This window comes from Rhinoraja longicauda, chromosome 29, assembly GCF_053455715.1.
Source record: "Rhinoraja longicauda isolate Sanriku21f chromosome 29, sRhiLon1.1, whole genome shotgun sequence".
NCBI classification, from domain to species: Eukaryota; Metazoa; Chordata; class Chondrichthyes; order Rajiformes; family Arhynchobatidae; genus Rhinoraja; species Rhinoraja longicauda.
In genome coordinates, this window is record NC_135981.1 from 9,613,108 (window position 1) to 9,629,417 (window position 16,310).

The window sequence follows — 16,310 nt, forward strand, 5'->3', positions numbered from 1 at the left end:
ATGTGGAAGAATGGAGAGAGAAGAAGAAATGGAAGATTTCTGTACCAAATGAATCATTCAAGAGTCCTAAAAAAATCACTTTAAAGTGTAGATTCTAGACTGTAATTTGGCCCAAAGGTTGCATTGAATTCAGCAATCTAATCAGGTATTAAGAGGAGCTTTGACATTTTCTTCAGTATCTCTGGGTAGGCAGGAATTACTGTTCTCCACTGCTGATCATAGTCTGTGACCTTGACTGGGAGTATGTTCATATACTGTATCAAGGAGCTAGCAAGGTGATTTAGTAGTGCAGCTGATAGAGCCACTGCCTCACAGCTTCAGAGACTGTTCAATTATGACCACGGGCGCTACTCTATGGAGTTTGCACATTCTCCCTGTGACTGCATGCAAAGAGAAGAATAAACAGAGTATAGAATATCGTGCTACAGCTGTGGAGGAAGTGCAGACAACAGCAGAGGCTGCAACAAGAAAGGATGGGAGACTACATCTTTAGCTTATGAGAGGACGGTTCAAGTCTGATAACACCAGGGAGGAAGCTATTCCTGAATCTGGTGGTGGCTTTTGATCTTCTGCACAGCAAGGGAACGAAGAAGAGGCATGACCAAGGTGGTCCTTGATTGTAGATACAAAGTGCTAAGAGTAAATAAGTAATAAGCTGCATTTCTGGCAAACATGGGCATCAACCTATGACCTGCCAGGCTTTGACGTGCCCCTCCCCCCAACCCCCACAGTCAGTCTGAAGCAGGGTCCTGAACTGAAACATCACCTATCCATGTTCTCCAGAGATGTTGTCTGTAAACCAGCTTCTGCAGTTCCTTGTTTCTGCAATGTCCTTGATTATGTTGGCCACTTTCTTGAAGCAATGTGTCCATGGAGTTGATAGAGGGGAGGGGGTGGGTGGGTGCGGGGGAGGCTCTTTTGCGTGATGGATTGGGCTATGTCCACAACTCTGCAATTTCTTGCCATCTTGGGCAATGCAGTTGCCAAACAATGTTGTGATGCATCCTGATTGGATTCTTTCTACAGCACATCTTAAAATTGGTAAGACTGTCGGGAGACATTTTTGTAGTCTTCTGAGGAAGAAGAGGTGTGGGTGAAAGAGACCAAGGAAACAGCAAGCATAAACATTGTTACCACAAATCAACATTGTGTTATGACTGTATGGCAAACCAAATTCCTTGTATGTTGCAAAACATACTTGGCTAATAAATTACGATTATGATTAAAAATAGGAAGACTATAAGATCAACAGATACTTAAAGCATCAGAGCAGCAGACAACAGCATGAACCTATTGCATCTTTTCTCTCAAGTTGTTTCCATTCTCGGACACTGAGTTGGCAACCCTCGTCTCAGGCCTGTCCCAATATCTTTTGCAACTTCCTGTTTAAGCTCCTTCAATCTCATTTCAGTCTCACCATAAGACCAAAAATGGCATAATCAACACATGTTGTAGCTATGACCATGGATTATTATCCTTCCTCAGCCACTGTAAGATTGAGTTCAGACAAGTTCAAATACTGCAAGAATTTGAATAGATCACAAAATGTAGAAGTTTGATCAAACGGGAAATAATCTGCTTGCAAGTAATTAGTCACAGTATGCTCAGGTTTTGAAACCACCAACACGGTATTAGGCCAAGTAACTCATGACAACCACACTTCCAACATAAGGGCAGCACTTGCTTTTCATGAGGTTATGACAGGTAATAAACTTGTAAGTCTACATTCCAATAAAAGACCAGGTGGGGAGGGGGTTAAAGTGGAAACAATTACTGGAAGATGATAAGCAGGAACATAAAGACTGCAACCTTTATAATAATAATAATAATAATGCATTTTATTTATATAGCGCTTTTCATATACTCAAAGACGCTTTACAGAGATTTTGAGAACATAGGTAAATGAATAAATAGATAAATAAGTAAATAAATAAATGAACAGAGAAAGGAGACAGAAGGTGAGGTGACCTTCAGTGGTTGAAGGCAGTACTGAACAGGTGAGACTTCAGCGATGTTTTGAATGTGGTGAGTGTGGGGGAGTCTCTAACGGTTTGGGGTAGTGAGTTCCATAGGGTGGGAGCAGCGATGGAGAAAGCCCTGTCCCCCCAGGATCTGAGTTTAGTCCGGATGTGGGGGGATAGGAGATTGGCAGCAGCAGAGCGGAGGGTGCAGGTGGGAGTGTGCCTGTGGAGGAGGTCGGTCAGGTAGGATGGGGCCAGGTTATGGAGGGCTTTGTAGGTTATGAGGAGGATTTTGTACTGGATTCTCTGGGGGATGGGGAGCCAGTGGAGTTTATAAAGGACGGGGGTGATATGGTCACGGATCGAGGTGTGTGTGAGTAGACGGGCAGCGGAGTTTTGAATGTATTGAAGTTTATTGATGAATTTATGTTGAATACAAAGAATACAACCCGAGCCTACCCAACCTTTCTTCGTTCGGGGTATCCCTGCGAACAAATTGTTTCCTCATACACCTATAATTCAGATGGACAGTAGCTAATGTTGTTCCTTTATTTAAGGAAGAAGGAATCCAGTGAATTTGGGCTAGGCTCATGTTAGTGGTTGGGAAATAATTGGAGAGGATTCATTGCGATAGGATTTACTCCCATTTGGAAGTGAATGGGTTAATAAAGAACTGTCAGCATGGTTTTGTACGTGCTTAAGAATAAGGGGTAGGCCATTTAGAACTGAGATGAGGAAAAACTTTTTCAGTCAGAGAGTTGTGAATCTGTGGAATTCTCTGCTTCAGAAGGCAGTGGAGGCCAATTCTCTGATTGCATTCAAGAGAGAGCTAGATAGAGCTCTTAAGGATATCAGAGTCAGGGGGTATGGGGAGAAGGCAGGAACGGGGTACCGATTGAGAATGATCAGCCATGATCACATTGAATGGCGGTGCTAGCTCAAAGGGCCGAATGGCCTCCTCCTGCACCTATTGTCTATTGTGTCTTACTAACTTAATTAAGTTTTTTTGAGGAGGTGACGAATGTTGTCGATGAGGGTAGGCCAGTGGATGTTGCCTACACGTTGACAGATGGAGTTTAAACCGAGCAAATGTGAGATGCTGCTCTTTGGGAGGTCAAATGAAAGAGAAAATATCCCATTCATGGCATGACCCGTAACAGCATTGATCTTGGGTCCAAGTCTATAGCTACACAAAAATGACAAAAACAAGTAGAAGTAGCAAAATAGTAGAGTAGTAAAGAAAGCATGAGGTATGCTTGCTTTCATAGGTCAGGACATAAGAGAGTCAGGAAGTCATGTTGCAGCTTCATAGGACTTTGGTTGGGCCACCGTTGGAGCAATGCATGTAGTACTGATTGCCTCGATACATAAGGGATATGGAGGCTTTTGAAAGGGTGCAGAGCAGTTTAACAGAATGATGCCTGGATTCGTGGGTATTAGCTACAGGGAGATTGGACAGATTTGGATTGTTTTCTTTTGAATGTAGGAGATTGCAGGAAGACTTAAAAGAATATATAATGAGAGAAATAGAAAGGGTAGGCATTCAGATCCATTTTCCCCAGAATGCAAAAATCAAATACAAGAGGGCATAGCTTTAGGATGAGGGGATGTTTAAACTCGACCAAGTGGACCCGTTGGGCCCAAACCTCTCCTGTATTGGTGCAGCACCCCCATCCCGCTCCCTCCCCCTCATTAGCACCAAAGGGACAACGGTGAGTAAGGTGGGCCTAAAATTGTCACACTATCGTGTACCGTTTTGGCTGTAGAACAAACAAACAAGAGTTTTAGCATATAGAAGATGTGTAGTGTAACTTTTCTTTCAAACTCGTAGAGGGTGGCAACTGCGAGGGGTGGTGGTTGGGGCATATGCAATAGCAGCATTAGATTTTTTGAAGGGCAATATGGATTCACAGGTAATAGAGGGATGTGGATTATGTGCAAGTAGATAATAGATGGTTTTGGCATTATGTTTGGCACAGGCATTGTGGGCCAAAGGGCCTGCTTTTGTGCTGTGCTGTTCTATGTTCTAAATGCCAAACATCTGAAAATTGTTCATTTTCAATATTGTAACCACAAGACTACTCACACTTACTAATTTCGATTCAATACCTTGTTGCTGAATTTTAATGCAACCAAGGGGCCACAATTCGCTATCTTCTGTATTGAGGGAACAGGGCACAGTAGCTGATGTAGAATCTTGGACGAATAATCCAGAAACAATTTCCAATCCAATACAGCAGCACTTTGGGAGGTTAAATACAAATGTATACAGCTAAAGGCAAGATCCATAACAGCTGATGTACAGAGGGATTTTGGGGTACAAGTCCATAATTCTAAAAGTGGCAGCACAGTGGATAGAGTGGTAAAGAAAGCATGTTGTATGCTTGCCTTCACAGATCAGTGCATTAAGTGCAAGAGTTAGGAAATTATGGCTTACGGGCCTTTTTTTAGGCTGCATTTGGAGTAGTGTGCAATTCTGGCTTGCCCGATTACAGAAAGAAAATGAATGGGCAAGGGAGAATGTCAGCCTTTTTGCCCCAGGGTGGAAATGTAAAAGACTGGGGTTTACAACTTTAAGGTGAGAGGGAACAATTTAAAGGCGATGTCAGGGCAAGTTTTAAAAAATGATTAGATTGGTGGGGTCCTGGAATGCATTGCCAGGGTGATGGTGGCATTTAAAATAATTTTAGATAGGCACATGGATATGCACACAGTGGAGGGGTATGGATCACATACAGCAGAGGAAATTAGTTTCACTTGGCATCATGTTCAGCATGGACATTGAGGGGCCTGTTCCTGTGCTGTGCTATTCTCCATTCTAATGAAGTGGACTGTTTGGAGAACTTAAAATGTGCTCGTATGTTTAACTAAGCTTGGAATGAATGGTTACATGATATTGTTCAATTATCTTCTGTCCTAGGACATTTAAGAAAACAGAAGATTTCTCAGGAAAGAAAATAACTGGTCAATTCTGTATTATTCTGATTGAATAGGCACTGTCTGGATTTTAATTAGTTTGAGAGGGCAGAGGGGGTCATTAGATAAAGTAAATTCAAAAGCATTTTGAAGTCTCTGGAAGGGTTTAGTAAACCATTTGGTTTCCTCCTGCAACACATTTCCTTTACCCAATCTTCCATGGTCTCCGAATTAATCGAGTGGTACCCATGTTGTTGTGTAGTGGTGATAGCACATCATTAAAATGCTCTTATAAACACAGAAATAAACACCAAGATGTACATATCATCTAAGAAATACTTTATTACTTTTTTGTGTAAAATACAATTTACATTGCAGTACAATTGCACAAAAACCTTCCAGAAGAAAGAACAGGATGAAAGTTCAAAATACATTCATTTCACGGTCTCATTTATTCATAAATGAAATAGTAAATTTACAGATTTTTTACTAGATAAAAGTACGTTGTGCTTTTACAGCTAGTTATTAAAAATACATTCATGTCGGAAACATAATCATTTTAAGATACATTTCTTTAAAAAACTGATGTGGATCATGGTTTCCAAATGTGACAGCGGTAGTGTATGTCTGGCAGAATTAATTAAAAATATGGAAAGTTATTCCAAGTAGTATTAACATTAGCATTTTAATGAATATCAATGGGATGGTGTAGACCTCAAATTACTTAATTACTAATTATTAGTAACATTGGATAAAACTGATATGGCTGAAAATTTGAAATTACCTCCAGGTTAAGAGGAACTATGGGGCCCATATGCCAATCATGATGACGATCAGCCAAGTCAAAGTCCGGCTTGTAAAGAAGCCCATAGGGAATTTTGCTCTTATTCTAACAACAAATTTGTATCGCTCCACAACACATTCTCAGCTACCTGCACTGTCTCCAGCCTCCATAGAAAGGTTTTGTCTAGACAAAACATTACTCGGTATGTCATATATTTTGTTTCCTTTAGCACACTAAAGATACTGCTTCAGAATAAAAGTTACATTAATATAACATTAGAATAGTACTCTGCACCCAAGAAAGATGACTGCAGATATATATATATTATATATAACTAAATAAATGCCCCATTCACCAAACCAGAGCATGAACTCAATTGCAATAACACAGATTTTCACTTCCAATGATAAATAGTTCCAAGGGATGTGTTAATTATGAACATCCACCAGTCCTGGATGAGCCAGTGCTGCTTTACCCAAACCATTAGTGACATTGAGCAGAATTCAGCATCACTGATTTGAAAGACCTGAATATTTTCTGTCAGATAGCACCACAAATATAAGGAGCAACACTTCAATTTCAGTTCGTCCAATATCTATCACAGGCCTGTAAATTAATCTCAGTATTTATGTACTCCTCTCCCTCAAGCCTTACAAACTAAAGCACACAAATACATTTTGGTTCAAGTCCCAGTGTCCAATTGTCTTGCAGCTTAACAATTCAATTTTGACAAAGTGAAGAAAAATTACATACATTGAATGAATTAGACAAAGATAGAATTTGTTCTAAAATCCTTGGAAGAACTGTGGACAAACTGAAGGTGAAATCCATCTCAGAAGAGCTTGTGTCAAATTCATGGGCAAAATGGCTGGTCTTTAACAGTGAATGGTGAGATCTTAACTAAATGTTGCTGATGGCAAATATTATAAAAGCTCAGCTGGACAGTTCAGTGTTACATAATAATAATTTATAATCCCAGGATCCAGAAGTCTTAAATAATAAGCTTCAAGATTTGAAATTAATGTTTCCATCCTTAATTCTCCATGTCCAGGAGCTGCTAGAATTGGAAGCAGGAGTGCATTTTAGATCAATTCCAGAATCTGGGATTTCAAAGTCAGGAGAAATAGGATATCCATTTTGCTTCACCAGAGAGTAACTTGTGACCTGGATCTGCCAATAAGAAGCAAGTCAGTTAAAGACCTTTTTATTTACAATCCACGCAGAGTTAAAACAAGTCATACATATATGTTGAATTGACCTTACTGAATTATCATATCATATCATATATATACAGCCGGAAACAGGCCTTTTCGGCCCTCCAAGTCCGTGCCGCCCAGCGATCCCCGTACATTAACACTATCCTACACCCACTAGGGACAATTTTTTAAAAACATTTACCCAGCCAATTAACCTACATACCTGTACGTCTTTGGAGTGTGGGAGGAAACCGAAGATCTCGGAGAAAACCCACGCAGGTCACGAGGAGAACGTACAAACTCCTTACAGTGCAGCACCCGTAGTCAGGATCGAACCTGAGTCTCCGGCGCTGCATTCGCTGTAAAGCAGCAACTCTACCGCTGCGCTACTCAAAGGTTTTTGGAATGGAGGGTCAGGTCTGGACTGTTTGACCCATTGAACTGTGTTGACATTCAATTAGGTCATTGGTTATCTGTAATTTTACTCCATATACTTGCGATTGCTCCATTTTCCTCATTTATTTTGGTACGTAAATACTTAACCAAATTCAAATTTAAGTGCAACTATTTATTGTCTTGATCGCAAATCTCATTTTCAAGGGAGTTCCAAACTTTTGCCACGCTTTTCCTGTATAAATGTTACCCAATTTTAATCTAACACATACTTTTATGATCTACCCTCTTTTTTCATATGGCCCAACCAGTAGAAATAATTCCTCTCTATCTGTCCTATGTAATATTGTGAAAATTTTGATCCAGTCAAAGTTAATTTTCTAAGTTCCAAGTAAAACAACCATATATAATTCTAGAAAATCATTTCAGTACACTCTCAAAGCCAACATACCCTCAGGAAGAACAGAAGAAAATACCTCCTGCTTGGTGCTGCTTGACCACCTCCAACAAGAACAAGTCGAAAGACCAACCCGTAACATTTAGTGGCAATACCATTGTCGCGTTCTCCACCTTCAACATACTGAAGATCACCACTGATAGAAACTCAACAGTACCAGCCACGTAAATACTTTGGCTACAATAACAAGTTGGAATTGGGTATTCTGCAGCAAATGATTCACCTCCAGCACATCCAAGTTCATTCCTCCACCTACATGGCACATGAAAGTCTTCAATAGCTTATATGAGTGCAGCACCAACAGCTCACAAGAAGCTTAATACCATCCAGGAAAAAGCAACCCACTTGCTTCGTTTCTTCTATCATCCTAAATATTAATTTGTTCCACCATCAGCACAGTGATGCAGCATGTTCAGTCTACAAAAGGCACTGCTGTTCCTTGCTCATGTTACCCTGACACCATCTCCCAAACCCGCTCTCAACTATCTGGAAGGACATGGGGAGCACTGGCATGGAAACACCACTTCCTACAGATTCCGTCTTTCCTACACCAACTTGTCAACCATCCTGACTTTGAACTATATATTACTAGCCCTTTATCAACGCTGGATCCACATCGTGGAATTGCCTACTAACAGCACCAAGGACCAAGTATCTTCACTACAATTACCACGACAATTCAAGAAGGTGGTTCATCAACACTTTTCCAAGGGATGCGTAATAAATGCTAAGCTTGTCAGTGATAATCAGACCTCAAAAATGAATAAAGTCGATTCTTAACACGATAAAGTACCCATTACACAATTTGAAGCCCTTAGACCATCCATTCACTCCTGCAAATAGCAGTTGTTGCTAGATCAATTGTTAATTTTGCATAAGGGATCGATAAATACTTATTAAACAAATGTAAAGTAATTGGAGCAAAACCAGGCAAATGGAGCTGAGCCGTCACCTGGCACATGTAATGCAGAGCATTTATACGTGCTAACAAAGTCAACCACAAAGGTGACGCCTGCAATAATTTCAGCAATTCTGCGTCAAACAATAGATGTGGAGTATTTCTGAGCCTCATTTATGCAAATAAAACTCTAATGGATACATCTCTTTCAACTACTATAAAAAAATAAAAGGAATTCCATTGTGGTGTGAAATGGGAGAAGAGTATCCATTGACAAAAGGCTACACATTTGATACTGCCAATTAGTCACATGAATAATATTTGATTTCAGCCTTAAAAACTCCATATTGCTGTCAAATTAAAGCCGTTAACTTGCTTTAATTTCTGTGGAAACAAAGCTGAGCATTCCAAATTACTGGAGATTTTACCTATTACGGTTTAACTGTAAATAATTGCATTAACAATGAAAAAGAAATGGTAAATAGTAGGATCTGAATGAACGCTCCTTGGGGGAAAATAAACTTACCAGATTACTGATTCCTGTGGCCACTTGGCCAACTGTAGCTCTACGCACATCGTGGACAATCAGACACTCCCCACTGAATGTGTGTATTCTGGCCTCAACTCCTTAAATAAAAAATTGCAGAATTTAGTCTTGAGGACCAGGTTTCAGCTGTTCGGACAGTTATAACTAAATCTCCAAGGAAAGCTACAAGATGAATTAGCACATCAATAAGCTTGTGCACTATTGGGTTACAGTTCAGCATTTTCACACTGGTGGTTCCTGCAGATGCTGTTACCTGTGTTCTGATTGGTGCTGAACAAGAGAGGACAGGTTTCCCTCTCAGTGGAATGGGAGCACTTAAAAAAAGAAAATCACTCTGAGAAGCCCATAATATGCTGTTCACCTGGGAACCCTGATGTTATGCAAGAGATAGGTAGGACAGAATCCAGCTGTTATTTACAGCAGAAGGCCCAGAAGCCAGATGCTAACCCCAGATCAGAACCTATGTTAATGTCTCATTTTCCAAAGTACAGCCCTGCACAGCACTCTAACCTATCTATATAAGTATGCAAAATATCACTTGCTAGCATCTCAATTTCTGGACTGATGTTTGGACTAACCATAAAAGAGCTGATGGAAAAATTCTGAGCAATAAATTTTGTTTATTTCAACAATCAACTTCATTCAATGGATTTATCCTCGCAACTTTAAAACATTTAAAAAGATTTGTTTTATAAATATCTCCTAGAAATAACCCAATAGCTTATTACCTGTTGAATAGGGGAATGGTTTTGTTTTATATTTACATTCTAATAAGTCCACTGTCATAAATCAATAGATTAATTAAGAAGATCTCAAGTCCAAGATGTTGAACTGCCATCGCACTTGCGCAGTGAGAGACAATGCACACAAGAGATGCATTTAGTGATTTCTTGGTGTTTTAACATTCTTACACTGATTAAAAGTAAAATCATTAATCATTTATAAGCATCCAATAAAATCATTTATCTATTTGTAATATTCATTAGAGATGCATTTTAAACACTGCGATCCTAGGCTACAAATTATTCCACTTATAACTATTGAGAGCTTTAATTTTCATTTTTATATTTCAGTCATTTGAATCTCTGTATCTACTAATCGAATGAGTCTGACTAGAGTCATAGTGATACAATGTGGAAACAGGCCTTTCGACCCAACTTGCCCACACCAGCCAACAAAGTCCCAGCTACACTAGTCCCACCTGCCTGCACTTGGTCCATATTCCTTCAAACCCGTCCTATCCATGTACCTGTCTAACTGTTTCTTAAACGATGGGATAGACACAGCCTCAACTATCTCCTCTGGCAACTTGTTCTATACACCTACCACTCTTTGTGTGGAAAAAGTTACCGCTCGGATTCCTATTAAATCTTTTCCCCTTGAGCCTATGTCCTCTGGTCCACGATTCCCCCACTCTGGGCAAGAGACTCTGTACATCTACCCGATCTATTCCTGACTAATGACAATATAATTTCCTGGGTTTATCAATTTATCTTATCTAATACTTTCTATGGTGGGCGTGGAATAACAAATCAGCAATAACATTTAGACTTTAACCATTTACTTATACACTCTTGCCAAAGCAATGTCTAGAACAATGTAAAACTTGAGGCAGATTTGCTATTGGTCACTCTGCATTTATGCCATGACAAATGCCACTGCCATTGAAGACCCCTCCCCTCTTTACAGAATTTCCCGCAGTGTTCAGATAATATTACTAATCTCCTTTCTATGGTCCACAATGTCAACTAAGCATGTGTTGCATTTGGTGAAACTTGTAGGGTTCTATTGCTTGAGTGCACAATTTTTCAATCAGGAGCTCTTAAACTTATTTCTCTCCATTTTTTTTTGCTTACCATTAAAGAGGCTTGGCATATCTTGCTGGTGATCTAGTCGTTGACTGAGGCTAAAGCTGGTGCTAAGTCCATCTGTATGACTGTTCCATGACATTGAGTGAATTCCAGAACTGTAGTTGCCACTTAGGCTGGGCATTCCCTTTTGGGAATCCTATTAAAAAAAAGTATATTCCAGGTGAAAGATCAGTTGTACCACTAGAACTTCTGAGCCTTAACTACCATCATGACACTCATTAAAAAAAATATAATGTTTTGGACTACTACTTCCTCTTTAGCACCAACATGCTAAATAACCATTTATTTATTTATTTGTGTCAACACTCAGCTGTTTGCCAATAACGAGAAAATGTTAGTGCCACGTCGTTGGCCTGTGCAGTTTACAGTGCACGTGTCATGCAGCATGTCACAGCTCAGGAGATGTTCCATAGTCTGGAGGCCACGTCCGCACTCGCGGTCTGCCGCATCGTCAGTATGTCCCCACTTCAGCGTGTTAGATTTGCTCCCCTCCATGCACGGCTGCTGTCTGTTGAGACAGGTTATCCATGGTTGGTCGGAGCCTGGTGGGAATTTCTCAAAGAGATCGATTGCCATGCGAGTGACCTCCGGAGATTTCTCTAGTCTCTCTTCCCAGAGTTTGAACCTTCTGGACGATGCACAGCAGTCCAGGGGATAGACAGAAGAGAGGAAACTTCTGCGTGATTTCAAACGCTGAGGTAACCAGTAGAAGCTATTTTAGGCTGCTATTTGAACATTTGATTGATTAACTGATTGAAAGATACAGCAAGGAAATAAATCCTTTGGCCCACCCAGTCCACACTGACTATTGATTACCCATTCACTTTTGTTCCATGTTTTGCATCCGCTCCCAACACACTCGGGGCAATTTACAGAAAACAATTAACCTTTGGGATGTGGGAGGAAACCAGAGGACCTGGGGCTCATATTGTCGACCTCCCCATGGTGAGCCCTGTCAACTGACCTGTCAGGCGAACGACAACAAACAGAGACAGCAGAGGCAGAAGCAGCTTCATAACTTCTGCTGCCTCAAACGCAAGAAGAAGAGCAGAGGACCTCGGAGGGAACCCATGCAGTCACAGGGACAATATGCAAACTTCCTACAGTCAGAACCTGAGGTCAGGATCAAACCCAGATCTCTGGTGCTGATGGGCAGCAGCTCCATCAGTTGCACCACTATACTACCATTATAAGTTTCTCTTTTTTCCCTAATAACAGTAGCCTAGATTGGCTACTGTATCACTGAAGATTTGCTTACTAAGGACAAGCAATTTTAGTTATGCATATGATGGGAGCTTTTAGGAAGGATATTCCACCCTTCCATATTCATACATTATCACATTTATCCCTCCATGATTTCTTAAAATAAATCTGGCGCTTATTCACACATTTCTTGTCATCACACTTTCCATCCCACATTTCAATATAAACTCCTTTGACTACGTTTGCTGTCTAGACCATTTTGACTATATTTTTTTTCATTCTGAGTAATTGGTTATTTAATCTGCTCCTGTAAATTTCTTTAACATTCTCATAAAATGTTTTCCCTGATCTTAACTCTCCATCTGTAACTGGACACAAGATCAACCAGTTAACTTACATTGATACATAGATTTCGATATCGTCACTATTAGTTAGTTAGTTACCCTTGCCAATAAACATAGGGAGTGGTAATGTGATAGGCCTGTTCAGTATGGCAATGTATTATTGGTTATACCTTGTCATAGTCTTCCTTTATGCTGTATGCATCGCTGCTTAATACATCCAGCATGTGATCCTCCAACTTATCTGGGAAAACTTGCGACAGGTTATAAAGTAAAAATTCTGAAACAGAATTCAATAGAATTAGATTTTAAAAATTGCTGCAAACATCAGTTTCAACTACTAGCTTCAAACACATTAGGGATAAATTGATCTTGCCTATTGTTTGCTCGTCAACAGCAATGTGACGATGGACAAATCTGGATCATAGTTATTTCAAAAACAGAACATAGCTGGTTTGTGAGTTAGAGTTCATGGGTCTGTCAATTCTATTCTCTGCTGTATTAGGGTGGCGCTGTACGATGGCAGCCTCACCAACTGTCTGTCTCATCCTTTTTCTTCTTTTGTTGTTTTTAGTCTGTTGTTTAATGTATGTTTTAGTGTATCTTTAGTTTTGTATTATGTGGGGGGTGGAGGAACCTTTATTTTTCATCTCTTTCCTCGACGGAGATGCGACTTCACTGTATCGTATCTCCGTCCGGGCTGCGGCCTAACATTGTGGAGCCGGTGGGCTCTTGCTGAGGATCGACTTCAGGAACTCCAACCGCAGAGGCCTGCGAACTTAACATCGTGGAGCTCGCACTCCCTTGGTTAGGGACCGACTTCGGGAGCTCCAAGCCGCAGGAGCTTCGATCGCCCTGATCGCAGGAGCTTCGAGCACTTCGCCTGCGGATGGTTCAACTGCCCCATCCGCGGGAGAATGAGGAAAGATGATAAGACTTTATTGCTTTCCATCACAGTAAAGAATGAGGGGGAGCCGCTGTGGTTAACTTTTATGTAGTTGTGCGTCTTGTTGCTTTTTTGGTATGACTGTATGGCAAATCAAATTCCTTATATGTTTTTACATACTTGGCTAATAAATTAATTACAATACAATTATTTCTTCATTTTTGTAAACAAAAAAGAAAGTCATTCCTCCCTGAAGGGGACTGAGACCATCCCCATGCCTTTACCTGCACTATTTTGCAATTCAGCATGAGACAGCTCCATTTTCACAACATTTCTACACCATTTTGGTATCTCCTTGAGGGAAGTTTAGTTTGAGGGAAATTATGACTCAAGACCATGTATCACACAAAAAGAGCTGCCCTGGCAGAGTATTAATGAGCTGCTCACCAAGCAAGCAATCCTGTTCTGAAAATGAAGTTTGTATTCATGAAATTTTAACACGAAATGGTACAATCACTGAAAGGGATTAATAGCAATCCCTATTACCACACAACACAAAAGGTCAATTAATTTGACAATTTAGCATTCCATAAACATTTAAATGCCTGCAATCATAAAAAAATGATTTCCTCCTCATTACTTCAGAGGCCAGAAGCCAGAAGCAGAATAAAGTACCTTTTTGCAGGTTCCCATATTCCTCCACAAGTTTCTTCTCCGTTTCATTGTTCTGAAATGAAGACAATGACATCAGTGGTGAAGGAATAGATAAAACCTTCTCATCACTGAGAGGTTTTGTCGCTTCTGGGAAATGAATATCATCAGCTTGCAATTGCAACTGGTCAAAGTTACAGGCCAATTTGATGCAATTTTTTGGTTTCCTTCGGTAGATTTGTGGTGAATTCTTCTCAGTTAGAGGTTTGACTGTGTTCACATCGAGTGGCTCTCTCTTCGGGTGGCAAAGTTGGTGCATGCTCGAGTCCACAGCAGCTGACACAGTTTCTGATCGAAGAGGAGGCCAGCCTTTCTTGGCGTACAATATAGCATTCTGATGTACCTGGAGTGGGGTCACTGCACTCTTATTGTTGCCATCCTCTGACTTGGCAGCACCACTCACTTTCTGAACATGATTACTCCGAGGAGCACCCTTATTTCCTGCAATAGAAGCCAAAGAGAAATTTTAAAAATTCAGTGTTGCAAAACAAACACCACATCACTGCCATCCAGCTTTGAATTGGATGCAACACTTTCTTTTAGACTAACAGTGGCAAGTCACATTTGTTGAATTCTTCATAATGAAGATGACCTCTTCCCAGGTTACTGGTTCATTGGGAGACATTTGAACTGGGTCACACTTGGACTTCCCTCTCTCGTTAGGCAGTGTATTTCGCTTTAACCAAGTCATAATTTGGGTCAGGCAGCAGCAGATTAGAGCCTGAACATACAACCACATTACTCTGTAGCAATATAATATCCACCAAGCTAGGTCTCCAGACAGGCCTTGATATTACTATTCTTTATTCAAGAATTAAACAAATGTTTTAATAGAAGTATAGAAATGAGGTATGCACAGAAATGAACTCCAATAAAGCCACACATAATTAACAGTGGACTGTATATTTTATTACAACAAAATGATTCTAGCTGAAGTGTGCTGTCCAAATGTAAGTGGCCAAAGACCACCAGGACATTGATCCCCATTGTTGAGACTTCCATTTTTTAAGTTGCATCAACTGTTGACACAAAGTTATCTGATCCAGAATGTCTAAAAAGACATTTAGGCATTTTGGTAACCGAATCATCGGAAAGGAATTATGCTTATGAAATATCTGCAGAATTTTTTATTACAGATTGGATGAAGGTCTTTAGAGTTCAGGAATGAGGTGAAAATAAAAGGTCTCTATAATTAACCCAATATCTTATTTCCAACCGCAGATCAACATTTCCTGTTGTAGTTGTGTGACATCACGCCTTATTCAGGAGTACATTTCTCAGATATGCTAGTGTGACAGCCCACTTAATGTCTGCAGGAAAGCAAATCATAGGTGTAGACCTGAGCCAATGAAGAATAATGCTTTGATCTTTTACTCATTTAGTTAGGAAATGTATGATTTTCAATCTGTGGATCAGAACATAGCTCAAACCCATTTCTGAAAGAATTGCCAGTTACTGATAGAAATTGACCCGAGATTTTGGCAATAGTTGTCGATTCTGTGGTTTCTTTTGCCATAATTCAGCGTTATTGGACAAAACATTATGTTGCAAGTAAAGGAGAGGCTTTTGAGTCAATGGCTCAACTTACGTTGTCTTAATGATATCAAAGCTTCGTTCACTGCTGCACGCAATTCAGATGCTGTAGCTCTTTTCCTTTGGTCTTTCACTAAACCAGCCCTGATCACATTAGCTGTGAGGGGGCTGCATGTGGGTGGTATTTCATTCACTGGAGGATCCTGTTTCACAATCTGTGAGGAAAGCAAAAGGTAATTCATTGCCAATGTATCTTCGCATTCATGTCTGTAGACTGCCGAAGTAATCAATTACACAAACATTATAAATGAGTACCTTTTTACTGCATTAACAACGTATCTCACCAGAAAGAGGGGAATGGAGTTCCTACGTTTAATTCTGCCTCAAGAACTGGTTTCAACAACTCTTATGTAATAGAAAATATGCTTGGCATGAATCCCCACTTTCAATGCTGTATGGAATGAATCCCACTTTTGCACTTGATCGGCAGGGTTTTGGACGTTAATCAGCCCTGGGTATTATTTTCAGTGGGCTGCTGCAATACTGAAACCATTGTCTTTTGTCTTTCTTGTGATGTGAAATCAAGCTTCCTCTTAGCATTTCTCCACCCAGA

At 40.2% G+C, this 16,310-nt stretch overlaps 1 protein-coding gene across 3 annotated transcripts in view; it reads right to left on the minus strand.

The window, feature by feature from the left end:
* Positions 1–5,235: 5,235 nt before the first annotated feature.
* map3k14a (mitogen-activated protein kinase kinase kinase 14a) overlaps positions 5,236–16,310 on the minus strand; it is a 43,151-nt gene continuing 32,076 nt past the window's right edge. For all 3 annotated transcript variants that reach the window (XM_078424409.1, XM_078424411.1, XM_078424410.1), the window contains exons 11-16: positions 15,753–15,912; positions 14,129–14,605; positions 12,741–12,847; positions 11,009–11,159; positions 9,132–9,232; positions 5,236–6,831 (exon numbers count right to left, since the gene is read on the minus strand). In XM_078424409.1, coding sequence (XP_078280535.1) covers positions 6,667–6,831; positions 9,132–9,232; positions 11,009–11,159; positions 12,741–12,847; positions 14,129–14,605; positions 15,753–15,912 — 1,161 coding nt within the window. In that variant the 3' untranslated portion in view covers positions 5,236–6,666. The remainder of the gene's footprint in view (positions 6,832–9,131; positions 9,233–11,008; positions 11,160–12,740; positions 12,848–14,128; positions 14,606–15,752; positions 15,913–16,310) is intronic.